Source organism: Rhinopithecus roxellana, chromosome 14, assembly GCF_007565055.1.
Source record: "Rhinopithecus roxellana isolate Shanxi Qingling chromosome 14, ASM756505v1, whole genome shotgun sequence".
NCBI lineage: Eukaryota > Metazoa > Chordata > Mammalia > Primates > Cercopithecidae > Rhinopithecus > Rhinopithecus roxellana.
Window position 1 is genome coordinate 65,549,355 of NC_044562.1, and position 22,918 is coordinate 65,572,272.

At 49.4% G+C, this 22,918-nt stretch overlaps 1 protein-coding gene across 1 annotated transcript in view; it reads right to left on the reverse strand.

The window, feature by feature from the left end:
• INPP5D (inositol polyphosphate-5-phosphatase D) overlaps nt 1-22,918 on the reverse strand; it is a 153,547-nt gene that overhangs the window by 36,602 nt on the left and 94,027 nt on the right. Inside the window, 8 exon segments of the mRNA XM_010353138.2 lie at nt 2,056-2,144; nt 2,585-2,693; nt 3,020-3,158; nt 3,783-3,879; nt 8,485-8,602; nt 9,008-9,204; nt 11,014-11,116; nt 14,411-14,517. Of these exon segments, the coding sequence (XP_010351440.1) occupies nt 2,056-2,144; nt 2,585-2,693; nt 3,020-3,158; nt 3,783-3,879; nt 8,485-8,602; nt 9,008-9,204; nt 11,014-11,116; nt 14,411-14,517 (959 nt within the window).

Consider the following 22,918-nt stretch of genomic DNA (forward strand, 5'->3'; position numbering starts at 1 on the left):
ATGTTTAGATACACAAAAGCTTATCATTGTGTTACAACTGCCCACAGTATTCAGTAAAGTAACATGCTATATAGCTTTGTAGCCTAGGATCAATAGGCCACACCATCTAACTGAAGTGGGCTTTGTGTATATACACTCCATGAGGTTCCCACAATGACAAAGTCACCTGATGACACGCTTCTCGGAATGTATCCCCGTTGTTAAGCAATGCGTCACTATCTTCGGCTGCCTTCTGGGTATTTTCTCTGAGTTCTTCCACTAATGTCATACAGTCAATAAGTCTGAAAACAAGTTCTATTTTTTTTCCCTTCAAGCCAGCTCCGCCTTGTGATTTTCCAGTTTTTATCAATGGCAATCAGGTCTCCCAATATATCCTGTTTTCCCCCTTTCTTTCATTTTCACTGTGTTTTCCCTGATTTGGCCCTGGCTGTTGCTCAGCTAAATGTGCACAACGGCCTCCTCACCGGTGCCCCTGCCGCATCCTCATCCTTTACCACAATGCCCACTACAATTCTGCACATGCCAGTCTGATGCACCAGTGCCTGGCAGAACTTGCAGTGGCCCCCTGTGGCCTGTCATCCTGGCATCTAGGACTGGCCGCTCTCCCATCTCAGGCCCCCATCTGCCTCAACTTAAACTCACATCAAACCAAACCATCTTTCACCAGCCTGCACAGGGGTCCCCATGGACCTGCTCTGACAGTGCCTTTGGGCCAGGTGACCTTATCCACACAGCAGGCAGTGGACCCTGCGGAAGAGGGTGTCCCATCCTGGGGGTCCCAGTCTCGTGGGTGACAGCAGTCCGGGATCTCCTCCTGTCCTCTCTGTTTTATTCTCTTCTTCTCCTGCTCAGTTCTGAAATCCACCCAGCGCTTGGCCTTCCTCTCCCACGTCCAGTTCTTCACTTGCCCCTGAGCCCAGATAAGGCCCAGCACTCTTTCAGATGACACTTTGAGCTTGTGTTCCATTGCCCTAGGCTTCTAGCAGGCCTGGGTACTTCACTGCCCCAGCCGTTCAACCCTTGAACCCTGCCAGGGGCTGGCTTCCCTGATCCTTCCTTGCCCTGGCATTGCCATATTCTGGCTCTGGCTACAGCTAGTTGCATATTCGTCTTGTTTTTCCTACCGTGAAGCCCCTGGAGCAGACATCTTTGCTCTCCCACCACCTAGGAGAGTGCCTAACCCATAATAGGCCATCAGGAAATATCTTTGAACAAATGAATACATATTTTATGCATCTTTCCCCAAACACTGTTCCTTGGAAAACAAGTGACCTAATAAGATATTAGTTGGTATTCCATGAATAACTGAGTTTGGCATACAGATTTCCTCATGGAGAACCACAATGCTCTTAGGCCCGTAAAGGCTCTGATAAGTCCTGAAGCAAAGAAACCTGCTTAATGTTAATTCACTCAGCAGTTTAGCAAATATATATGATCATGGGACTTCTTAAAGAAATGATCTTCAGAACCCAGTTAAGGAAATAATACTTTAAAATCTTTGGCCGGGCGCGGTGGCTCAAGCCTGTAATCCCAGCACTTTGGGAGGCCAAGACGGGCGGATCACGAGGTCAGGAGATCGAGACCATCCTGGCTAAAACGGTGAAACCCTGTCTCTACTAAAAAATACAAAAAACTAGCCGGGCACGGTGGCGGGCGCCTGTAGTCCCAGCTACTCGGGAGGCTGAGGCAGGAGAATGGCGTGAACCCGGGAGGCGGAGCTTGCAGTGAGCCGAGATCCGGCCACCGCACTCCAACCTGGGCGACAGAGCGAGACTCCGTCTCAAAAATAAAAAATAAAAAAAATAAAATAAAATCTTCTCAGCATCTTAGAGTACCTGGACAGAAGATAAATCACAAGGGTTATTTTCCCAACTCAAAGCAGTGCACAAGTGTGGCTGCCCATTTACTTTGTGACACAAATCAACATGCTCTAATTTTTTTCTTTCCTTTTTTTTTTTGCCTAATGGATGAAGATGCTCTCTGTTTGCCTTTTGGGAACAGACACGAGCGGGGAGGAGATGGAGGGCAGGGGAGGTGTCTGTGAAGAGGACTCACCCCTGTCGCTTTCTGCTTGGTGTAGGCGTATTTGTCCCGAGTCAGTCTTTCAAAACGGTAGGTCGGGGCAAACGTGATTTCTTCCTCCTCTGAAACAGAGAGAATTCAGGTTCAATTCTGAATCCCTAGATTTTGCATCTGCCCAATTTTCCCTATTCTCCTGGTAGGAAATCGGGGAAAAGGGGACGAAAGGATGGCTGGAAAGGCTCCAAGAGGAGAGGCTGCTTCTTTTTTTTTTTCTGAGGCGGAGTCTTGCTTTGTCACCCAGGCTGGAGTGCAATGGCGTGATCTCGGCTCACTGCAACCTCCACTTCCCAGGTTCACGCCATTCTCCTGCCTCAGCTGGGACTACAGGCGCCTGCCACCACGCCCGGCTAATTTTTTGTATTTTTTTTAGTAGAGGCAGGTTTTCACCATTGTTAGCCAGGATGGTCTCGATCTCCCGACCTCGTGATCTGCCCGCCTCGGCCTCCCAAAGTGCTGGGATGACAGGCGTGAGCCACCACGCCCGGGAGGCCGCTGCTCTTACCGAAGTGCAGGAAGACCTTCTGCTCTTTCCTCTCCGTGAGCAGCTGGTCGTGGGACAGGAGGTCTGCGTATTGCTGCTGCTTGATTTTCTGGATGATGGTTTCTGCCTCCTGGAACAAGAACATGCCCGGGCGTCTGGTGAGAAGCCCTGCTGATCCAGGCCTGGCAAGCTTCGGGGCTGGGGTTGGGCAGCTGGATGACACAGGCTGCAGAGTGATGGTGGCAGGGTGGCCGTTACAGTTATGGGAACCGGGCATGAGCACAGGGGAACCATGAGGAGCAGCTGAGGCTCAGTAACAGAAACAGCGTTGAGCCCCCAAGGGGAGCCGCCACCTCAGCCCACTTAGCTCACGTGTCTCCACGACCACCTGCCCCGAGCTGACTCAAGGGAGCCTCCATCTCCTGCAGCCCCAGCCCCAGGCGGGCAGCCCCTTACCCAAGTAGGCAGATCCACACGGTAGTTAAGATCCCCAAACCAGAAGAGGTGCGTGAAGCGGTGAGTGATGTTAAAGGGACTCAGCTTCTTGTCGCCGAGGGCCAGGAACCGGAGAATGCTCATATAGTTTTGGTTTCGCCTAATGCAAGGAAAAAGCGGCCATCTAGCACGGGGTCACTGGTTCCCTCTCCACTGTGGCAGGAAGTCACTCCTGCCGTAGGTCGGGGGCGAGGAGCATAGCAGGTAGGGGGAAGGGAGACTTAGCCCTCCAGCCCTGCTGCAGCAGACCACCTTAGTGTGCAAATATGGCACAGCCAGGATGCAAAGGGCATTTGAGGCCACACTGGATGCATAGAGGGCAGGGGCCCAGGAGTAACAGCATCTGCATAGCAGAGAATCAGAACAGTGAAGATTCTAGATGACTGTCTTCATTCCTGGGTCCCAGGTAGGCAAGATCAGCTTGGATTTGTAAGGAGGCTCCAGAGGAAACTTTCTGCTTTAGAAATAGTGCTAGTCAGGAGTCCATCAGGCTAATGACACAAGGAAATATCTTTTCTGACCTTCAGACAAAATTCCTCCACACATGAGGTCACTATTGTGCTGCAGTTGGCTTTAATGAGACTGTGGTGGGCCCTGAAAGGCCACAGGACACCCACAAAGTCAAAGGCAAGAGCTGAGCAGGTCCTTCTGGTGCTTAGAGGTGTGAGGTGTGTCTGGGCAGATAACCCAAATGCACACTGTTGGGGGGAAGGAGTTCCATTACCTGAGTTTCTTTTCACTTCCTGAAGTCAAGTGGCTGTTGACGAACCCTAAGGAGGTTCCATTGAACATGAATGACACCCCCACGGCTCCCTTGTTCCCTACAACGAAGAGCAGAAAGAAGAATCAAAACATCAAACAGACACAATTGCCAAGGGGCCAGAAACCACCCAGAGGCGGGTGAGAGGGGCAGGTGAGTGAGGAGCTGGCAAGGGGAGGGCGGAACGGGGTCGTGCGGGGTGGGAGCCACTGGGCAGAGAGCGGGAGATGAGAAAATGCAGGAGCAGCGCAGATGGCGGCAGCCTTGGGCTTCTCAGCGGGGTAGAGGAAGGCGGCTGCTGTGATCCTCCCCTGGCATCTCTCTCTAAAGTGACCAGGGTGCTAAGCGGCAGCCAGAAGCCCTGGGAAGATTCAGAAGGTTCTAGCCCGGGTGGGCTGATCTCCCTCCCAGCGAATTCAAGGTTCCTGGAGAGACCAAAAGCCCACACTGAGATCACACTTTTTTCTGCCAACGTTCTGATCTGTTCTAGGTCAGTGGTTCCCAAAGGGAAACCTGGACCAGCAGCTGAACACCACCTGGGAACTTGTCAGAAGGACAGATTCTCAGCCCCGCCCCAGACCTACTGAATCGGAAATCCTGGGATGGGGCCCAGTAATCTGTGTTTGACAAGCCCTCCAGGGTCAGCAGTGGGCAAATGTTGGCTCACTGCCAGCTACAAATGGTTTTTTTACATTTGTAAATGGTTGGAAACAAATCAAAAGAAAAACAATCTTTTTGTGATTCATGAAAATATGAAATTCAAGTTTCAGTGTTCATAAAGAACATGTTACTGGAACACAGCCATGCCTATTCCCTTCTGGATTGTCTGTAGCTGCTTTCAGACTACGATGGCAGAGCTGAAGCGCTGAGACAGTTGTGTGGTCCACAGAGCCTAGAATATTCACCATCTGGCCTTCTACGGAAAACATTTGTCAACCCCTGCTCTAGGTGATTCTGACACACGCAGGTGAGAACCTGCTCTGTACAATACAGGCACAGGCCACGTGTGACTATCAAACACCTGAAATGTGGCTGGTACAAAAAGAGATGGGTTGTGAGTGTAAAATACACATCAGAATTGCGGCCTTGGTAAGAAACACAGACTGTAAAATAGCAAATCACTTTTTACATTGAATATCTATTGAAATAATTGTGTTTTGGATTATGAAGTTCAATAAAATCTATTATTGAAATTAATTCCACTTGTTTCCTTTTTAATGTGGCTACTTGAAAATTTGATCTATTGATTGTAATAGATCAAATTGTAATCTATTTTGATCATAAATCTATTTATTTATGATCTATTTGGCTCCCATTTTCTTTTCTTTTCTTTTCTTTTTTTTTGGAGACGGAGTGTCACTCTGTCTCCCAGGCTGGAGTGCAGCAGCACGATTTCTGCTCACTGCAACCTTCGTCTCCCGGGTTCAAGCAATTCTCCTGTCTCATCCTCCTGACAGCTGGGACTACAGGCACCCACCACCACACGCAGCTAATTTTTTGTATTTTAGTAGAGACAGGGTTCCACTGTGTTGCCCAGGTTGGTCTCAAACTCCTGAGCTCCAGCAATCTGCCTGCCTCCGCCTCCCAAAATGCTAAGACTACAGGCGTGAGCCCCCGCACCGGGCCCCATTTTCTTTTGGTTGGACAGCTCTGGATAGGCCATAGGCTAAAGGGACCCCTGGATATCACCCGGCTGAGCATCCTCAGGACCCAGTGCAGGAGCACACAGGCTTTCTGCCCTCCAGCCCTCTCCACTGCACCTAGCTCTCCAGCCCTGCCCCTCTGCCCCCAAACTGGGAGGCCTCTTCTTTCCTTCCCAGAGGGTGACCTGGAACTGAGCAACTGGTTCCAGTCCCGACAGCCTGGTTTCAATCCCTGCCCACCACTTTCTTATCCCTGGGCCTTGGGCAAGTTATGGATCATCTCCATAGACTCTGTTTCTTCATCTGCAAATGGGAATAATAACGAGAGTCTCTGCCCAAGTGTTTTTTTGTTTTGTTTTGTTTTTTAATTTGAGACAAAGTCTGTGTCACCCAGGCTGGAGTGCAGTGGCAAAATCGTTGCTTACTGTAGCCTCGACCTCCCAGACTTAGGTGATCCTCCCACCTCAGCCTCCTGAGTAGCTGGGCCCACAGGCATGCACTACCATGCCCAGTCTTTTTTTTTGGAGAGATGGTATCTTCCTATATTGCCCAGGCTGGTCTCAAACTTCCGGTCTCAGGAGATCCTCCCACCTTGGCCTCCCAAAGTGCTGGGATTACAAGCATGAGCCATCGTGACTAGCAGGGTATTTATATTAAATGAGATGATACAAAGCATTTAGCCCACAGCCTTGCTTAGGGCACACTCTTAGAGAGGCCTTGGTTGTTCTAAGGACTGATTTTTTTTTTTTTTTTGGAGATGGCATCTCACTCTGTCGCCCAGGCTGGAGCGCAGTTTCACAATCTCAGCTCACTGCAACTTCCGCCTCCCGGGTTCAAGTGATTCTCCTGCCTTAGCCTCCCAGGCAGCTGGGATTACAGGTACATGTCACCACATCCAGCTAATTTTTGTATTTTTAGTAGAGATGAGATTTCACCATGTTGGTTAGGCTGGTCTCAAACTCCTGACCTCAAGTGATCCACCTGCCTTGGCCTCCCAAAGTGCTGGGATTATAGGCGTGAGCCACAGCACCAGCCAGGACTAATGTTTTATCAGCTGAACAGCATTTGCTATTCCTGTCCTGTGCTAATTATGGCTGGGAGCCATTTCTGGGGAGTGGAGGAGGGAGGCTGGCCCCAGGGCAGCAAGGAGGGGAAGGAGGAGAAGGTGGGGAAGGTGTGTGTGAGCTCCACAGCCCAGAAGCTGCCCTGCAATGGTCATAAAGCTGGGACTCTGGCCAGGTCTTTCTCCCCACCCCTCAGATGCCAGTCGCACTGCCCTTCTCAGGGAGGTCCCTGACCTCTGCTCTCTGCCCACGCCACACACTCCTTCGCCAGCGCGCTCCCTCCCAGGATCTGGCTTCTTTCCCTCCTATCTGCTCACGCAATGTGTGTCAGGTCCACATGAGCTCCTGCCTGCTCAGAAGCTGACCCAGTGCCCAGCCCCAAGGCCAGGATGACCAGGAACTGGGGTGGGAGTTGCAAGCAAGGTCTGGCTGAGGGGGTGGTTTTATGTGGCCCCAGGAGGTCCGAGCATATTCTGCACAGCGGGGCAGGGGCTGGTGGGAGGGGCTGGAAGCCCAAGGAGCGATGGAATCCACACCCAGGGCAGTTCCCGGGCAGCAGGAGAGTGTGGGCGCAGCCAGGACAGCCACGCCAGCCCCACCCTTCCACTGTGGCAGGAAGGAAGGGGGACAAGCGGGGGTGGACAAGGACAGTTTGCGGTTTGTCAGCAGAAAAGTTGAGAGAGCTCTGCACGTTCGATTGCAGCAATTCTTCCATTTCCTGTTATCTCTAGGACTCTGTCCTATTCCTGACTCCACTGACTCCAACCACCAAAAACCACTGGCCTCGCCCCTGATGCCAGCCTGGGAGCCCTGTGTGTGTACCACCCCACGTGCACACACGCGCACACACACATACACACACAGAGAGGCTCTAGCACTTATGCACATGCACTTGGACACCCACCCTCACATACCTAGACTGTCATAAACACTCACAAACACACATGCATGGACTCACACACACATAGACACACACTCATAGATATGCGGTGGTACACTCACACATGGACTCACATACACAGACTCACATAAAAACACTCACAAACACATATGCATGAACTCACACACACTCATAGATATGGGGTGGTACACTCACCCACGGACTCACATACATAGACTCACATAAACACACACTCACAAACACATGCATGGACTCACACACACATGCACATACTCATAGATATGGGTGGTACACGCACACATGGACTCACATAAACACGCTCACAAATACACATCCATAAACTCTCACACACCTACACAGGCTCACACACATGCACGCTCTCATTCACACAAACTCACAGACACAGACTTACTCACACACACAGGCTTGCACCCCTACACTCATAAAGAGTTCTTGCCCTTGTTACTGCTCTCTGAAGCCAGAGAGTCTCCACTGACACCAGCATTTCCGGATCCAACCTGGTGTACAGGGACTGAGGGCGGGAGCCAGCCACCTCCCACCTGTGCTTGTAAGGAAGGTCTCACTGGAACACAGCCACTCCCATTCGCTTTCTGGGTTGACTATGGCTGCTTTCCCGCCAGAAAGGCAGAGAGTAGTGTTGAGTGGCCTGCAAAGTCTGAAATATTTACTATCAGGCCCTTCCCTTTCCTGCAAAAGTTGGCCAATCCCTGTTCTAGGTTCTCGCTACCTAAAATGGGTCCCACAGGCCGACCAGCAGCGCTGAAGTCACCTGGGAACCTGTCAGAAACTTGGAACCTTGGGTTCCACCCAAGATCTACTGAGTCAGAACCTGCATTTTAGCTAGATCCCTGGGAGCCCTGGTGTAGACCCTGAGTGAGTTTCAGCCAGGGAGACCAACCACCCCTATTTGCTGAGGACTGAGCGGGGAGCTGAGGACGTGAGGCTCTGGAACTAATGGTGGGATCAGGATGGCATGGTCGCGTGAGTTGAGGCAGAGGGTGTGGGAGGAACACAGGGTTCCCGCCCTGCTCGCTCACCCAGTGTGTTTGCGATGCCTGTCTTCACATTGTTAGTACAGATGTGGCTGATCCGGTTCTCGTGCTCAGGCTTGGCCAGCACCACGATGCGGATATTCCAGAGTGTGTGGATGGCGACCTGGTGGGAGGACAATGTTGCAATACTCCGCCCTTAAGTGTAGGGTGTGAACCAGGGCACAGTGATTCACACCCAGCCCCAGTCCCAGCCCCTGGGTGTGGGGTACCCTGTTTGTAATCCCAACCCTTCAGGGGACTCCCAGCGATGTGTGATAGGTGAGACAAAGCATCCTAAAGATGAGAACCGGGGCTGACCAAGGGTGGGAAGATAGAGGACTCAGTGGTTTTCAGCAATACCCCACGGATCCCATTTATTTCTGAATACAGACGCATCTCTCAGTGGGGGCCCCCAGACATCCTTGAAAACTGAGAGCTGATAGGCTGAGCCTGCCCTTGCCTCTGAGACAGCCCAGCTGTGCAAAGCTTCCGTCCCGGAACCCCACCCGGGGCACGACCAGCTGCTCACTGTTTTAAACGTCACGCTGGTGATTTCTTGCAGGGAGTGTTTGAGGATCTCCAGCCACTCCTTCTCACTCAGGGGGTCTTCCTGGGTGCCGATCACGTAAATGTCATGGGGGATGTAGTCGGCAGAGTCGTCCCGTGTCTTTCCCTGCCCCTTGGAGAGAAACCAGGACGTGATCTTCTTGGGAGGGGGGGCGTTACCTTCAACAGCAAAACCCAACACCAAGTGAGTCAAAGGCACATCGAGTCAAAGCATTAGGAGAATTCAAAACAGAGGGTGGGAGTGTGAGGGAGGTCACGTGGTCACATAAGACCATCCAGGCAGCCCAAAGAAATGCCTGCAATGGAGGCCTGGGTGCCAACCTCACCCAGGGTGTCGGTGAGGGCTAGAGCTCAGTTAAGCCTCTTTTTAAACATAATGTTAAGTTTCAAGGTATAGAAACACAAGAAGATCCCCTGATGTCAGATGCTGTCCTGCATTTTGAGGCTACAATCATTGAGTTCTGTCCCTCAAGGAACTCACATCCTATTCTCGAGACAGCCAAGGGGACTGACAAGTTTTGGATGGTGGCTTCTAACCCATTGTTGGGAGACAACAAAGGCTCCCTTGCAAGGCAGATCCCAGCCCAGAGTGGAGAGATGCATGGGTGTGAGCCAGAGAAACTGGAGAGCATGGAAACTCCTCTGCATTCCCATTTCAAAACTGAGTTGAGGCAGCTCAATCAAGAAATTTTGAATGGTTCTCCCTGCAGTGCCCTTGAAGGATGAGCAATGTTTGTTCCTCAAAGAGATGAGTTTCTTGCCTTACAAGTGCAGAGAAGCCACACATTGGAGTAAATGGACTGTGGCTACATTCTGCTCCCCCAAGAGGCTCAAAGTGGGTGCTCAAACACCCAGGCTGGTGGGTCTCGGCCCTCCTGCAGCATAGCCTCAGCTTGCTCCTTCCACACTCTTGTGTGGGAGAGGCAACTCCTGCCGTTGTGTCATGGACATCCTGGAGCTCTACTCCAGGGCTGCTGTGGCTCTGGGACACGAGTGACATGCTGCCACTTCACTTCCAAGAGGCCCCTGCCGGCCGCTGATCACCCTCTGCCTCCCAGACTCCTCTTGGGACAAAGGGTAAGAGACACGGGACGCCCATTGAAATTCCAATTTCGGATAAACCGGTAGTTTCTAGAATAAGGTTATCTGGATGTCTTCTATCTAATTTATTTCTACCTGAACACTTACACTAAAAAATTATTTAGTATTATTTATATTTAGTAGAGTGCATATGTTTAGTATATAAATATACAGTATACATGTTTAATACAAAATATATTTAGCATATATTTAGTATATTATTAACTGTATGCTTAAACTAAATAATATTAGTATAATTTATATTTAATATAATTACATTTATTTAGCATATGTTTAAATACTATGTATATTTAGCATATGTATATACACTATATATTCAGCATAATGTCTATTTAGCATATATGTTCAGTATTTGTTTGTAGCTAAACATATACTAAAAAAATTTGTTTCTATGAAGTTAAAATATAGCGGGGCATCCTTTGTCTACCTACCTACTTATCTCTCTTCCTGTCTCTCTCCTGATAAATCTGGCAACCCTGCTCGGGGGTGGACTTCTTTCTTTCAGGCCTGGGGCCCCTTGGTGAGCTGCCTAGGGCTGGCGGGGTGCCCACGAGCCTCTTCACCTAGATACTCAGCCTCTTTCCCTAAAACTTTCCAGTTTGGACACACAGAGTAACCCACCCCAGCTGCTGTGGGGGTGCAATAGTCCCAACGCTCATTTTTCTTACCCATCATCTCGGGAAAAGGGTGGAATGCCTTAGGAAGGAGGCTGTGCGGGTAGGCTGGGGGTTGGGGACAGAGCCCTGGGGCAGGAAGGAAGGAAGGAAGGGGATACGGATGTTTTCACTCCACCCCACCTTGAGGATGCCTGAGTCAGGGAAGCAGAAGCAGAGAGGGCGGCTTCAGGGAGGGGGCACGCAGACCCACCCATGTTCCAGGTGCCAATGAAGATGGTGATCATGTCGGGCTCCGGCTGCTCTGAGTGCTTGTTCTTCATCTGCTGCAGTAGCTGGCAGAAGCCTTCTCTCTTCTAAGGAGGGAAGGGCAGACAGACTTAGAAAGGCCTCTGCCTCCCTGCACATTACACTTTGCAAAGGACTTGGTCAGCTTCAAGAAAACTGAGAGGAGCATAAATCAGTATGAACTTCCAGGACAGCAACCTGGAAACATGCGTCCAAGTCGTAAGTGAGTGGCTTCTGGCCCAGACATTCCCCTGCAAGGCTGTGACTTTAATAAAGTAATCAGGAGCTGCACAGAGGTCCAACCCTGTCTTGCCTCTGCAGCACATGCCTCAGTACAGAAAAAAATCAGAAACAGCCTTACTGTCCAGCTTTAGGAGATTCATTAATAACGTATTAGAGGGCCAGGCACGGTGGCTCACGCCTGTAATCCCAGCACTTTGGGAGGCCGAGGCAGGTGGATCACCTGAGGTCAGGAGTTCGAGACCAGTCTGACCAACATGGTAAAACCCCCATCTCTACTAAAAATACAAAATTAGCCAAGCGTGGTGGGTGGTGCATGCCTGTAATCCCAGCTACTCGGGAGGCTGAGGCAGAAGAATTGCTTGAACTCAGGAGGTGGAGGTTGCAGTGAGCCAAGATCACATCATTGCACCCCAGCCTGGGTGACAGAGCTAGATTCTGTCTCAAACAAACAAACAAACAAAAGTATTATTGACCATCCATAAACTAGAATATCATAGTGTTTAACAAGTGTGATCCAGAACTATCTTGCCAACAAGGACAGAGTGGCTACAATATATATTGTTAAGTATGAAAATCTAGTTGACAAATGGTATGAAGAGCATCACTGCATTTTTAAGAAAACATTTGGGCCTGGCACTGTGGCTCATGCCTATAATCCCAGCACTTTGGGAGGCTGAGGCAGAAGGAATTGTTTGAGCCCAGGAGTTTGAGATCAGTCTGGCAACATAGGGGAACCCTGCCTCTACAAAAAATAAAAAAATTAGCCAGGCATGGTGGTGTATGCCTGTAGTCCCTCCCAACTTAGGAGGCTGAGGTGAGAGGATTACTTGAGGCCAGGAAGTTGAGGTTGCAGTGAGCCATGATCTTGCCACTGCACTCCAACCTGGGCAACTGAACAAGACCCTGTCTCAGAAAAGAAAAGAAAGAGAAAAAGAAAGAAGGGAACAAAGAAAGAAAGAGAAGATTAAAAAACATCTGGAAGGGGCATAGTCCCAGATTAACTCGTGGTATATGGGTGTTTTTATTTTAAACATTTGCTTGTTTGTGTTTGCCATGTCTTCACCAAGGAGAATAGATTACTTATGTAATGAAAGAAAATTTAAATTAAAGAAACTAATTAAAAAGAAGAGAAGACACGAAGGCTTTCATAGCCTCCTCAATATTTTTCACCTATTTTTCTGGGGTACCAAGTGGGGTACCAAGCAGCCTCAGTTGGCCCTCTGTTAGCATGCAACCAACAGAGCAGGCTGACTTTAACAAAGCTACACAAAATTTCAGGTTGTAACATATGACATGACCAGTGTTTGACTATTTCAACCTGCAAAGACAGAAATTTTACGTGATTCAACCTCATAATTGCAAATCTCGGTAAGTCCTCCCTGAAGACACCAGCTCACAAAGATGTCACAATGACATTTTTACTGTAACCTGCCTCGAGTTGAGAGTGGCTCAAGATTCATTGCCTCCATTTATCCCTGTGCCTCAGTCCTTTTGAGGTCACAGCAATGGGGCAGAGCTGGTGTTTGGACCTGTGCCCAGGTGCTCAGAAAGCATTTCAGCCTGACGGTCTTTCTCTGTATCTCCCACCACCTGTCTGGGCCTCATTCTCTTGTTTCTCCCAGACCCTTCCCTACTACTCCTGATAGCTCTGGACGCCTTAGACCTCCCACCAGCCCACCCCTGATGCTTTGGAGGTGAAAGTAGGAGCGGGGACTGGGCACTCAGTGGGAAGCTATCACTGTGGGCCTGTACCAGAAGCCCTTGTCCCTTGGCCTTGCTGGGGGTCCCTGATGTGAGAGTCAGCCAGCACCTGATGTGATGGATAACCTTATTGCTCTGCAATCTTTTTTTTTTGAGACAGGACCTTGCTCTGTCATCCAGGCTGGAGTGCAGTGGTGTGGTCACAGCTCACTGCAGCCTCGAACAAGCGATCCTCCCACTTCAGCCTCCCAAGTAGCTGAAACTACAGGCTCATGCCACCACACCCAGCTATTTTTTTTTTTTTTCATAGAGATGGGGTCTCACCATGTTGCACTCTAGTCTCGAACTCTTGGTCTCAGGCAACCATCCTGCTTCAGCCTCCCAAAGTGCTGGGATTACGAGCATAAGGCACCCACTGTGCCTGGCCTAATTTTTTTGTTTTGTAGACATAGGGTCTCACTATGTTGTTCAGGCTGGTGCAATCCATTTTTACTGCTTCACATGAGCTGCACAGCAGAGAACTATGAATGAGGCCACGGTGATGGGTTTTGGCCCCTGTTTCAAATTTCTGAGATGAGGGATGAGGTCACAAAGAACCCACTCTGGGGGCACAGAGGCCCAGGCTGGGTTTCCCCAGTGGCCCACAGCACCTCTTGCCCCAGGAACCCGTCCTGGCAGGGGCATCTTTCTTCTGCAGAGTGGGGCAAAGATTGAAATGAAAGTCTCTGGGTTGGAGCTCCAGTCGAGACTCAGATTTAAATCCAGGGGTGGCTCACACCTATAATCCCAGCACTTTGGGTTGTGGAGGCTGGAAGATTGCCTGAGCCCAGGAGTTCGAGACCAGCCTGGGAAACACAGCAAGACTCTGTCTCTACAAAATATAAAAAATTAGCTGTTGGTGTGTGTCTGTGGTCTCAGCTACTCAGGAGGCTGAGGTGGGTCAGGGGATCCCTTGAGCCCAGGAGGTGGAGGTTGCCGTTAGCTGTGATCATGCCACTGCAGTAGCCTAGATGATAAAGCGAGACTCTGTCTCAAGTCAGTCAACCAATCAATCAATCAATCAGTCCATCCAAGAGTGTCCCAAAGGTTTCCCAAGTCCAGCCCAGGGAAGCTAAAAGCCTTCCCTCCAGGCGTGGGGCTGAGTTAGATGTGGGTGATAAAGGATGTGGCCTCGAGGCTGGGAGGCAGCTGGGCGAAGTGGGAAGCCTCCCTGTTCCTGAGACAGTGACAGCTCAAATCCAGGCCGACCTGGAACATGGTCTTCAACTTCTCTAAGTTCATCTTTCCCAGGTGTGAAATGGGTTGTTCTGGGAACTGAGTGAGCTAATGATGCACACTCCCTGGCACACAGCGAGCCTCAAAACGCATGTGTCCCCTCCCTACCTCACAGCCCATTTTAGAAGTTTGCTGTCACTTACTTTGGAGTCAGCAAAAACATATTCCTTCCGCAGGATCTTCTCCTTCTCTGTTTCCACCAAGATCACCAACTTATTCAGAAATTTCTGTGACTTAATGAGCTGCAGGACTTAAGAGAAAAGAAATTCATTAATTCGTTCATCCACTCATGCAACCAATATGAACAGTGTCCATTATGTTCCAGGCACCTGACTATCAACTCCCATCCCTCAGCTGAGCCCAAGTTTGTGTCTGGTCTCCCAGCTCCCTCTGCTTCCAGCTGCTCTTCCCAAGAGAGGCTCATGCTTGGGGAGGGTGATGTCGGGAACAAGCAAGAGTTGGCCTGGCCAGAGCGGAGACAGCATGACCGTCTTTTCATCTTTTTCCCTGCCTTGCTCCTTCCCCTTTCTCTTCTTCCTTCTCCTCTTCTTCTTCCTCCCTCCTTTCTTTCTTACTCTTCCTTCTTTTGCTTTGCTTTTAATTTATATCTAAATTTAATTTTAGATTTTACTGTCATCAACAATTAACAGAGTCAAGTTGTTCTATAGGTTTTTGCAAACAACAGTCCCCCACAACCCAACCTCCCTTCAATGTCCAGCTCCCTGTAGGCAACCAATTTCAACTCTCCTAATGGATTCTTTTGGAATTTTACTCTGTTTCTTAAAAAAAAAAAAAAAAAAATGCTTAAATTACTACTTTCTAATGTTTCAGTTTTCATTATGTCCTAATACATTTTTGACTGTCCACTATGGAAGATGAAGGTTTAACTTCTTTCACACACACAACCTGCTTCCCAGCCTTGGCTCCCTGCCAATGCATAATTTCAGTCCCCACATCATCCTTCTAACAATTATATCATAATTTTGGCCAGATAAGTACTCAGTGTTTGTTATTCTGACTAGAGAAATGCTATCGACAGACCAGCCCTGATTGTTTCTCTTTTTCTAGACAACTTTTTGTTATTCCTGGAGTTAGTAATTGCCGTACTTTTTTTATGGTTTCTAATTCTTTCCCAGTTTGTAACTCTCTTTTCCATGTGGCCAAATACTTTCATCAGTTTCTTTGTCCTGAGGGAGCCTCTCCCAGAGCCTCTGGGTCTTCTCTGGACTGGTGACCTCTAGGCCTGAGGCACAGCCTTTACCTTGGGGCCTTACTTCACAATCCAGGAATACATTTATTTCTCTCTCTCTCTTTCATATTAAATCCCATTTCTTGGACCCCATGTCTTCCTCTTCTTGATTTACACCCTCATTTTGGTAGAGCAACATCTCCAGTAGCTTTCCAAGAAAGGAAGAATGGGTGATACATTTTTAGAGCCCTTGTGTGTCTGAAAATTCGACCCTCACACTTAACTGCCAGAACTCTAAATTTGAAACAATTATCCTCCGGACTCTGGAACCTTGTTTCAGGATTGCTGGAGAAACCATGCTGTTCTGATTCTCTTGTTCAGAAAAGAGTTAGGACAGCAGGTCTGAGACTGCTGTCCTTAGAAGGGCTTGCTTGAAAGGTTGGCTTTTTGCTGTCATCTGGGAACTTAGATTTTGGAAGGGCTCCCACCATTCCCAGAGCTGATGAGTGGCTTGCTGTGCCTACATTATTTGTATAAACAATATGGTTTATGCTGAGCACCTGTTTTCCTTTTGGGAGTCTAGAATCTGGGTACCTGCCAGGTAGAGGGTGCCTACGTGACCAGTCCCTGGTTAACAACCACATTTCACACATGTTGTCACACCTCACTGGGGGAGGAGGGAAGTGTGTCCTATGTGACTCCACAGAAGAGTGGAGCCAATCCTAATGGTGGCTCACTGTACTTGGAAGGAAGCGTGGGCCAGGTGCGGTGGCTCATGCCTGTAATCCTAGCACTTTGGGAGGCTGAGGCGGATGGATTGCCTGAGCTCAAGAGTTTGAGACCAGCCTGGGCAACATGGTGAAACCCTGTCTCTACTAAAATACAAAACAAAAAATTAGCCAGGCATGGTGGTGGGTGCCTGTAGTCCCAGCTACTCAGGAGGCTGAGGCAGGAGAATTGCTTGAACCTGGGAGGCAGAGGTTGCAGTGAGCCAAGATCGTGCCACTGCATTCCAGCCTGGCGACAGAGTGAGACTCCATCTCAAATAAAAAAAGAAGGAAGCGTGAACCTGGCACTCTGGCTCAGCACACCCACACACCTGGCCCCTGCCCAGTCTCGGCCTTGTCTGAGCCCCAACCACCTAGCCATCTCACCAGCCACACTGGCTCCTGTCTTGGAACTGTGCCCAATGGCCCCTTTCCCTGGTTTGGGCACAGTCAACATCTTCCTGACACTCAGGTCTCAGGCTCAGACTCTTAGAAGCTCGTGCCTGGTTTCTTCCAGACTTCACCCCACACTTGTGTCTTTTCTTGCAGCTGATTTTGCTCTGTATCCTTTCAATGTAATACATCAGAGCTGTGAATACGATTGCCGGCTGGGTCCTGCGAATTCTCTGAGGGAATCACAGAACCTGGGGGTGGTCTTGTGGGGCCCCTGACACAGGGTGTAATCTATCTTTTGCTCTGAACATTTTTAGGATCTTTCCTTGGAGCCCAGCGCTGTGAGACTTTCCAGGGTTGTGTGGGCCTCCTGTGTTGTGTGAGCACTTGGCCATTTTCAACCTGGAGGCAAGTGTTATTCTGTTCTGAGACTCTTTCCTGAATTCTTTAATAAATTTCTCACTCTGTTTTCTCTTATTGACAGTTACTATTTTGATATTGGGCCTCCTGAACTGGTCTTCTTCTTCTTCATTTTTTTTTTTTTTGGAGATGGAGTCTCACTCTGTTGCCCAGGCTGGAGTGCAGTCATGGATCTTGGCTCAATGCAACCTCTGCCTCCTGGGTTCAAGCAATTCTCCTGCCTCAGCCTCCTGAGTAGCAGGTGTACGCCACTACACCCGTCTAATTTTGTATTTTTAGTAGAGATGGGGTTTTACCATGTTGGCCAGGCTGGTCTTGAACTCCCGACCTCAAGTGTTCCACCTGCTTCGGCCTCCCAAAGCACTGGGATTACAGGTGTGAGTCATTGCACCCAGCCCTGAACTGGTCTTTTAAACTGTAAAAATCTTGCCTCTCCTATTTGCCATCACTTTTTCCTTTTGTTTTGCCTTTTGGGAACTTTTCTGAACCATATCTTTCTACCCTTCCATTGGGTTCTTCTCTTTTTTAATTACTGCTATAATATTTTTTATTGCCCCAGAGTTGTCCTTCCTTTTACTTTCCCCTTCTTGCCCCTTCTCTCTTCCTCCTCCTCTTTTTTAACTTTCATTTTATTCTCTTACTGTTCCTTTCTAGATGTAATTCTGTTATTCCACAGGCCCATTTCTTTTTAACTATAGAGTTTGATCCCTCTGAGGCTGGGTGCAGTGGCTCACGCCTGCAATCCCGGTGTGGCAGGCCAGGTCTCACTCACGCAGGCCTCCATAATAACTGTTTCAGCACGAGAATCACCTGAACCCAGGAGACGGAGGTTGCTGTGAGCTGAGATCGCACCATTGCACTCCAGCCTGGGCCACAAGAGTGAAACTCAGTCTCAAAAAAAAAAAAGAATTTGATTCCTCCAAGTGTTTCGTCTTTGTGTCCCCTGTCTCCTGTCCCCAGCTTCCCTCCAGTGTCTGGTGATCCTTGGCTGTCTGTGTCCAGCAGTGAGGTGGGGTGTGTCGAGCAGGGCTTCTCCACAGGGTGGTCTGATGGGCTGAATCCTGGGGAAACTGCGTGATGGCAACACCTTTCCATATTTGCCCTGGGCTGATCAAGGCTCCCCGAGAAGCCTTCTAACTCCTGCCTAGGGAGGGTGGGGCTGAGCCAGCAGCATCCTGGGAGCTGGGCAGGGAAGAAGGCTGTGGTCTCAGCACTTAGCAAGTGACTGTCCCTTAGTCCTCTGTTTTCGGTAGACTCTCCTGCCTGCAGCAGGCCTGGCATCTCCCAGCCCTTCACCTTCTCCAAAGAAGAATATCCAATCTTCTGCCAAAGGAGTGAGGAGGAGCCACTGGCCACACAGAGTGGAGGGGGATTCTGTTGGGCTGAACTCTCTTTAAATAGATTTCCATCTGACCCAGCTCCGTATAACCCCACCTTCACCCCACTTCTCGGGGTCCCCGAGGCTCTTAGCTCCTGAGCCCTTTGTGGGTTTTGTGTGAGTCAGTGTCTCCGTTTTTCCCTCCACCTGCTTAGGGTTTCGTTTTTTGGTTCCTGTAAGTGGCTCTCGCTATCCATCTCATTTCCGGCTTTCAGAATGTTGTTGCTCTCCCGTTCTCTCTTTCCCTGTGGGTTTTGCCTTCCAGAAGGAACATGGTGACAGAGCATGCATTCAACCATCACTTTGAGCTGGAAGTCTCCCCAAAGGGAAATCACATCAGCCTCGTATGCACCGCAGTAAGTATCCCGCGATTCGATTCCTACCACTGCTAACCAAATGCCCTGAGACTTTTCCAGTCTGCTGTGATCAGGCCGTGCCTCCTTCCCCTGAATTTCCTTGCCATCTATTTGCAAGGACTGTGTGGTTGCCTCCAGGACGTGACATCTTGTTTGATCAGGGTTATTATTTCATCGGGGTCAGTCAGCGCCCCACCTTCCCAGTGAAATAACACTAGAAGTTCCTTTTCCCTTGTCCTGCTACATGGTATCCATCAGTGGGTGCTGGTCTATCTTTGAAACGTTCCCACTCCATTTCCCTTTTCCCATCTCCAGCTGCCACCACCTCTTGCCTGGCTGCTATCATGGCCTCCTAATTGGTGTCCCTGCCTCCATTCTTCCTCTCTTCCCATAGTTTATTCTCAATACAGCAGCCAGAGTTATCTTTTTGAGGTGGGATCACGCCACCCCCCAACTGAAAACCTCCTAATGGTGGCTTGCTGCATTTGGAAGGAAACGTGAGCCTGGTACTCTGGCTCAGCAAACCCACATGCCTGGCCCCGTTCAGCCTCAGCCTCGTCTGAGTCCTGGCTGCCCAGCCGTCTCACACGCCATACTTGCTCCTGCCTTGGAACTGAGCCCAGTGGCCTCTTTCCCTGGGTTGGGCATAGCCAGCATCTTCCTGACACTCAGGTCTCGGTTTAAATGGCACAGCATGTCCTCAGAAAGGCTTTTCCCTATTATTATCAAATTTTTCTATTTAAATCCCCAGCTCTAGAGTTTATCATTCCCTGACACATTCCTGGTTTGTATATTTGTGTATTTGCTTATTTTCTCCTTTGCCCTGACTTGAATGCAACTTTCCTGAAAGCTAGGACCCCGGCTGGCTGGTTCACCTCCACATCCCAAAGCCTGGTACGGGCATAGCAGGTACTTAGAGCTGACTATTTTATGATCTCAACATATAGCAACTGGCTGTTCCCTATGTGTAGAAGGCCATGATGCCAAAGCTATTCATGAACATGGTGATCAAAATAGGGTAAGGAAGCTCCAACTCTTGCAACCACAGATTCCCTCCAGGCGAGCACCACTCTATCATAATAACCATGGCTGGAAACTCACCATGAGCCAGACTCTGCACTAAGGACACACCTTACCCCATTAACTCTCACAGCAACCCCTGTAGGAACCCCTGTCTTGTGGAGGCATCACTGAGGCTTTGAGGAGTTAAGTAGCTTACTTGAGATCATACTATTAGCAAGTCATGGAACCAACATGTGCATCCAGTTTACCTAGAGCCCCCACTCCTGAACCACACTGCCTTTCGGCACCAACTATAAAGAAGCCACTTAAACATGCATCCATGAGAACTGCATGATCTTACCTGGCTTAGGACACATTCGCTCATTCATACATAGATTCATTCATCCTTGCCTTCATTCTCTCATTCATGCGTGCGTTCGTTGATTATTACATTCATTCTCATTCCTGTGTGTGTTCCTTCATTCTTGCATTCATTCACTGATTCATGCGTGCATTCTCTCAACATCCATTTACTGATTATTTACTCTGTGCTAAGCACTGTTTTGGCTCTGGGATTTAGTGGTTAACAACAACCAAAAAATCCACATCCCAGCCTTTGTGAAGCCCACATTAAAGGGCGGAGACAGCTGGGATTTATGATGGATGACGTTGCAAGTGCCTCAGGCAACTGGCAATCCCTGAGCACGCACTTGCTGAGCCCCAGGGCCTGAGCTGGGGCCTGCAAAGTCCAGGGTGTACAAAGGAAAGACTTTTCCCTCTTCAGGGGGAGGGCGTCTGTGAGCAGTCAGTTGTGCTCTGATGTGACAGGTGTCACCACAGAGAGGAAGTCAGGCTCCACCATCCTGGATTGGCAGGAGGACTGGAGCCAGGTGGGCACAGTCCCGGCGAGTGGGCTGGCAGTCTGTGGGCATCCACACTCTTCAGAGCTCACAAACCTGCTCTGAAATAGCCCATTATTATTATTATTATTTAATTTTTAGAGATGGGGTCTTGCTATGTTGCTCAGGGTGAACTCAAACTCCTGGCTCCAAGTGATCCTCCCACCTCAGCCTCCCAAGTAGCTGAGAATACAAGTGCTTGCCACTGCACCCACACATAGCTATTCTTAATTAGAGCTGGGTTTTCTTAGGGCCAGTGATCTCTAGTTCAGGTCTTTCACCCATCCCTGATCTGTTTCCACAAAGGAGAATACCCACCTCTCAGCAGCAACAGCTCCAATCCTTACTCAGGCATTCAAGGCTCTGTTCACACCTAGGACGGCATGCCCAGCTGCTTCTCTCTCCAGAATCACAGCGAGAGATGAGCGACACGTAATGCGTGATTTCACTAATACCCTGTCCCTTTCCCTGCACACCCCATTCTCTCAGTCCCAGTGCCCTCCCCTGCCTCATGCTTGGCAAAATCCTATTCATCCTTCAAATCCCAGTCAGAGCCATCTCGGTGGTGTGAAGCCTCCTGCCCTCACTCCCCAAAAGAGCTCATCAGTCCTCCCTGGGGACTAACCTCCCCCTGGAGCACATTCTAATACCTGCCCATGTGCCAGCAGTCCCTTCTCCACAGCAAACCCTTAGAGGAAGTGTTCACGATGAAGGGCTGGCCCATGGAAGATGCTATGCAAATGTCTGTTGCGTTAAACTGACAGCACTTCTCAGAACCTGGGAGGTGTTTCTTTCAATCTTAAGTTTTTTAGTAATCAGGTGCTCTGACAATCTTCACTCTTCTTACATTTCCATCTCCTCTTATCCAAGTTGGGGCCACCCCTCTCTCCTTAACAGATGTATTAGTCTGTTCTCATGCTGCTAATAAAGACATACCCAAGACTGGGTAATTTATAAAGGAAAGAGTTTTAATGGACTCACAGTTCCACATGGCTGGGAAGGCCTCACAATCATGGCAGAAGACAAAGGTGAAACAAAGTCATGTCTTACATGGTGGCAGGCAAGAGAGCTTGTGCAGGGGAACTCCCCTTTATAAAACTATCAGATATCCTGAGACTTATTCACTACCATGAGAACAGCATGGGAAAGACTCACCCCCGTGATTCAATTACCTCCCCACCCAGTCCTTCCCATCACACGTGGGCATTATGGGAGCTACAATTCAAGATGAGATTTGGGTGGGGACACAGCCAAACCATATCAACAGATAAGAGGAAACCACCACTCTAAGCTCACCTTCCACACAGCCTTCCTGCTCAAACCATCAGCGACTCCCCCATTTCTCCTGCCCAACATGCCACTATACACAGGGGCCGCCATGATGCTATGAGCTCCCCTCTGCAGGACTATGACCACTATGATGTCACCCCCAGCCATTCCCTGAGATCAGTCTCCTTCACCGCTACCCTGGAAGGGTAATAATAATGGTGGTGGTGGTGGTGACAGTCAATCGTATTGAGCACTCCCTGGAGGCTGGGCACCAGGTGCTTGGATGTTCACCCACATAAGACTCATGAGAGCCCTGCAAGACGCTACTACTATCCCTGCTGGACAGAAGAGTAAACTGAGGACCAGAGAGAAGACACCAGACCCAAGTCAGAAGTGGCTGACCTGGGACTCAAGGCTGGGCTACTAGCACCCCACTGTGCTATCAGTGGGATTCAGGATGCATTATTCCAAAATAGGGCATCCTAAGCATATTGAATATTTTAAGCTGAAGGAATTTGAGCAATGGCAGGTGCAGGAAGGACCCTCTGATATTCCTCTAAAGCAGGTTATAGACCCTCATGTGAGAGGAGCCCTCCCTATACCTGGGGGACAGAACATCCTATCTCCAAGGACACAGAGACAGTGAGAACTCTGAATGCACAGGCCCTGCCAAGGTCTTCCCAGTTCCCCACACTTAGTGCATACTACTTTATTAAGAACAAAAGATGGCTGAGCACGGTGGCTCACACCTGTAATCCCAGCACTTTAGGAAGCTGAGGCAGATGGATCACCTGAGGTCAGGAGTTCGAGACCAGGCTGGCCAACATGGTGAAACCCCGTCTTTATTAAAAATAAAAACATTAGCTGGGTGTGGTGGTGGTCCTGTAGTCCCAGTTACTCGGGAAGCTGAGGCAGGAGAATCACTTGAATCCAGGAGGCGGAGGTTGCAGTGAGCCAAGATCGCACCACTGCACTTCA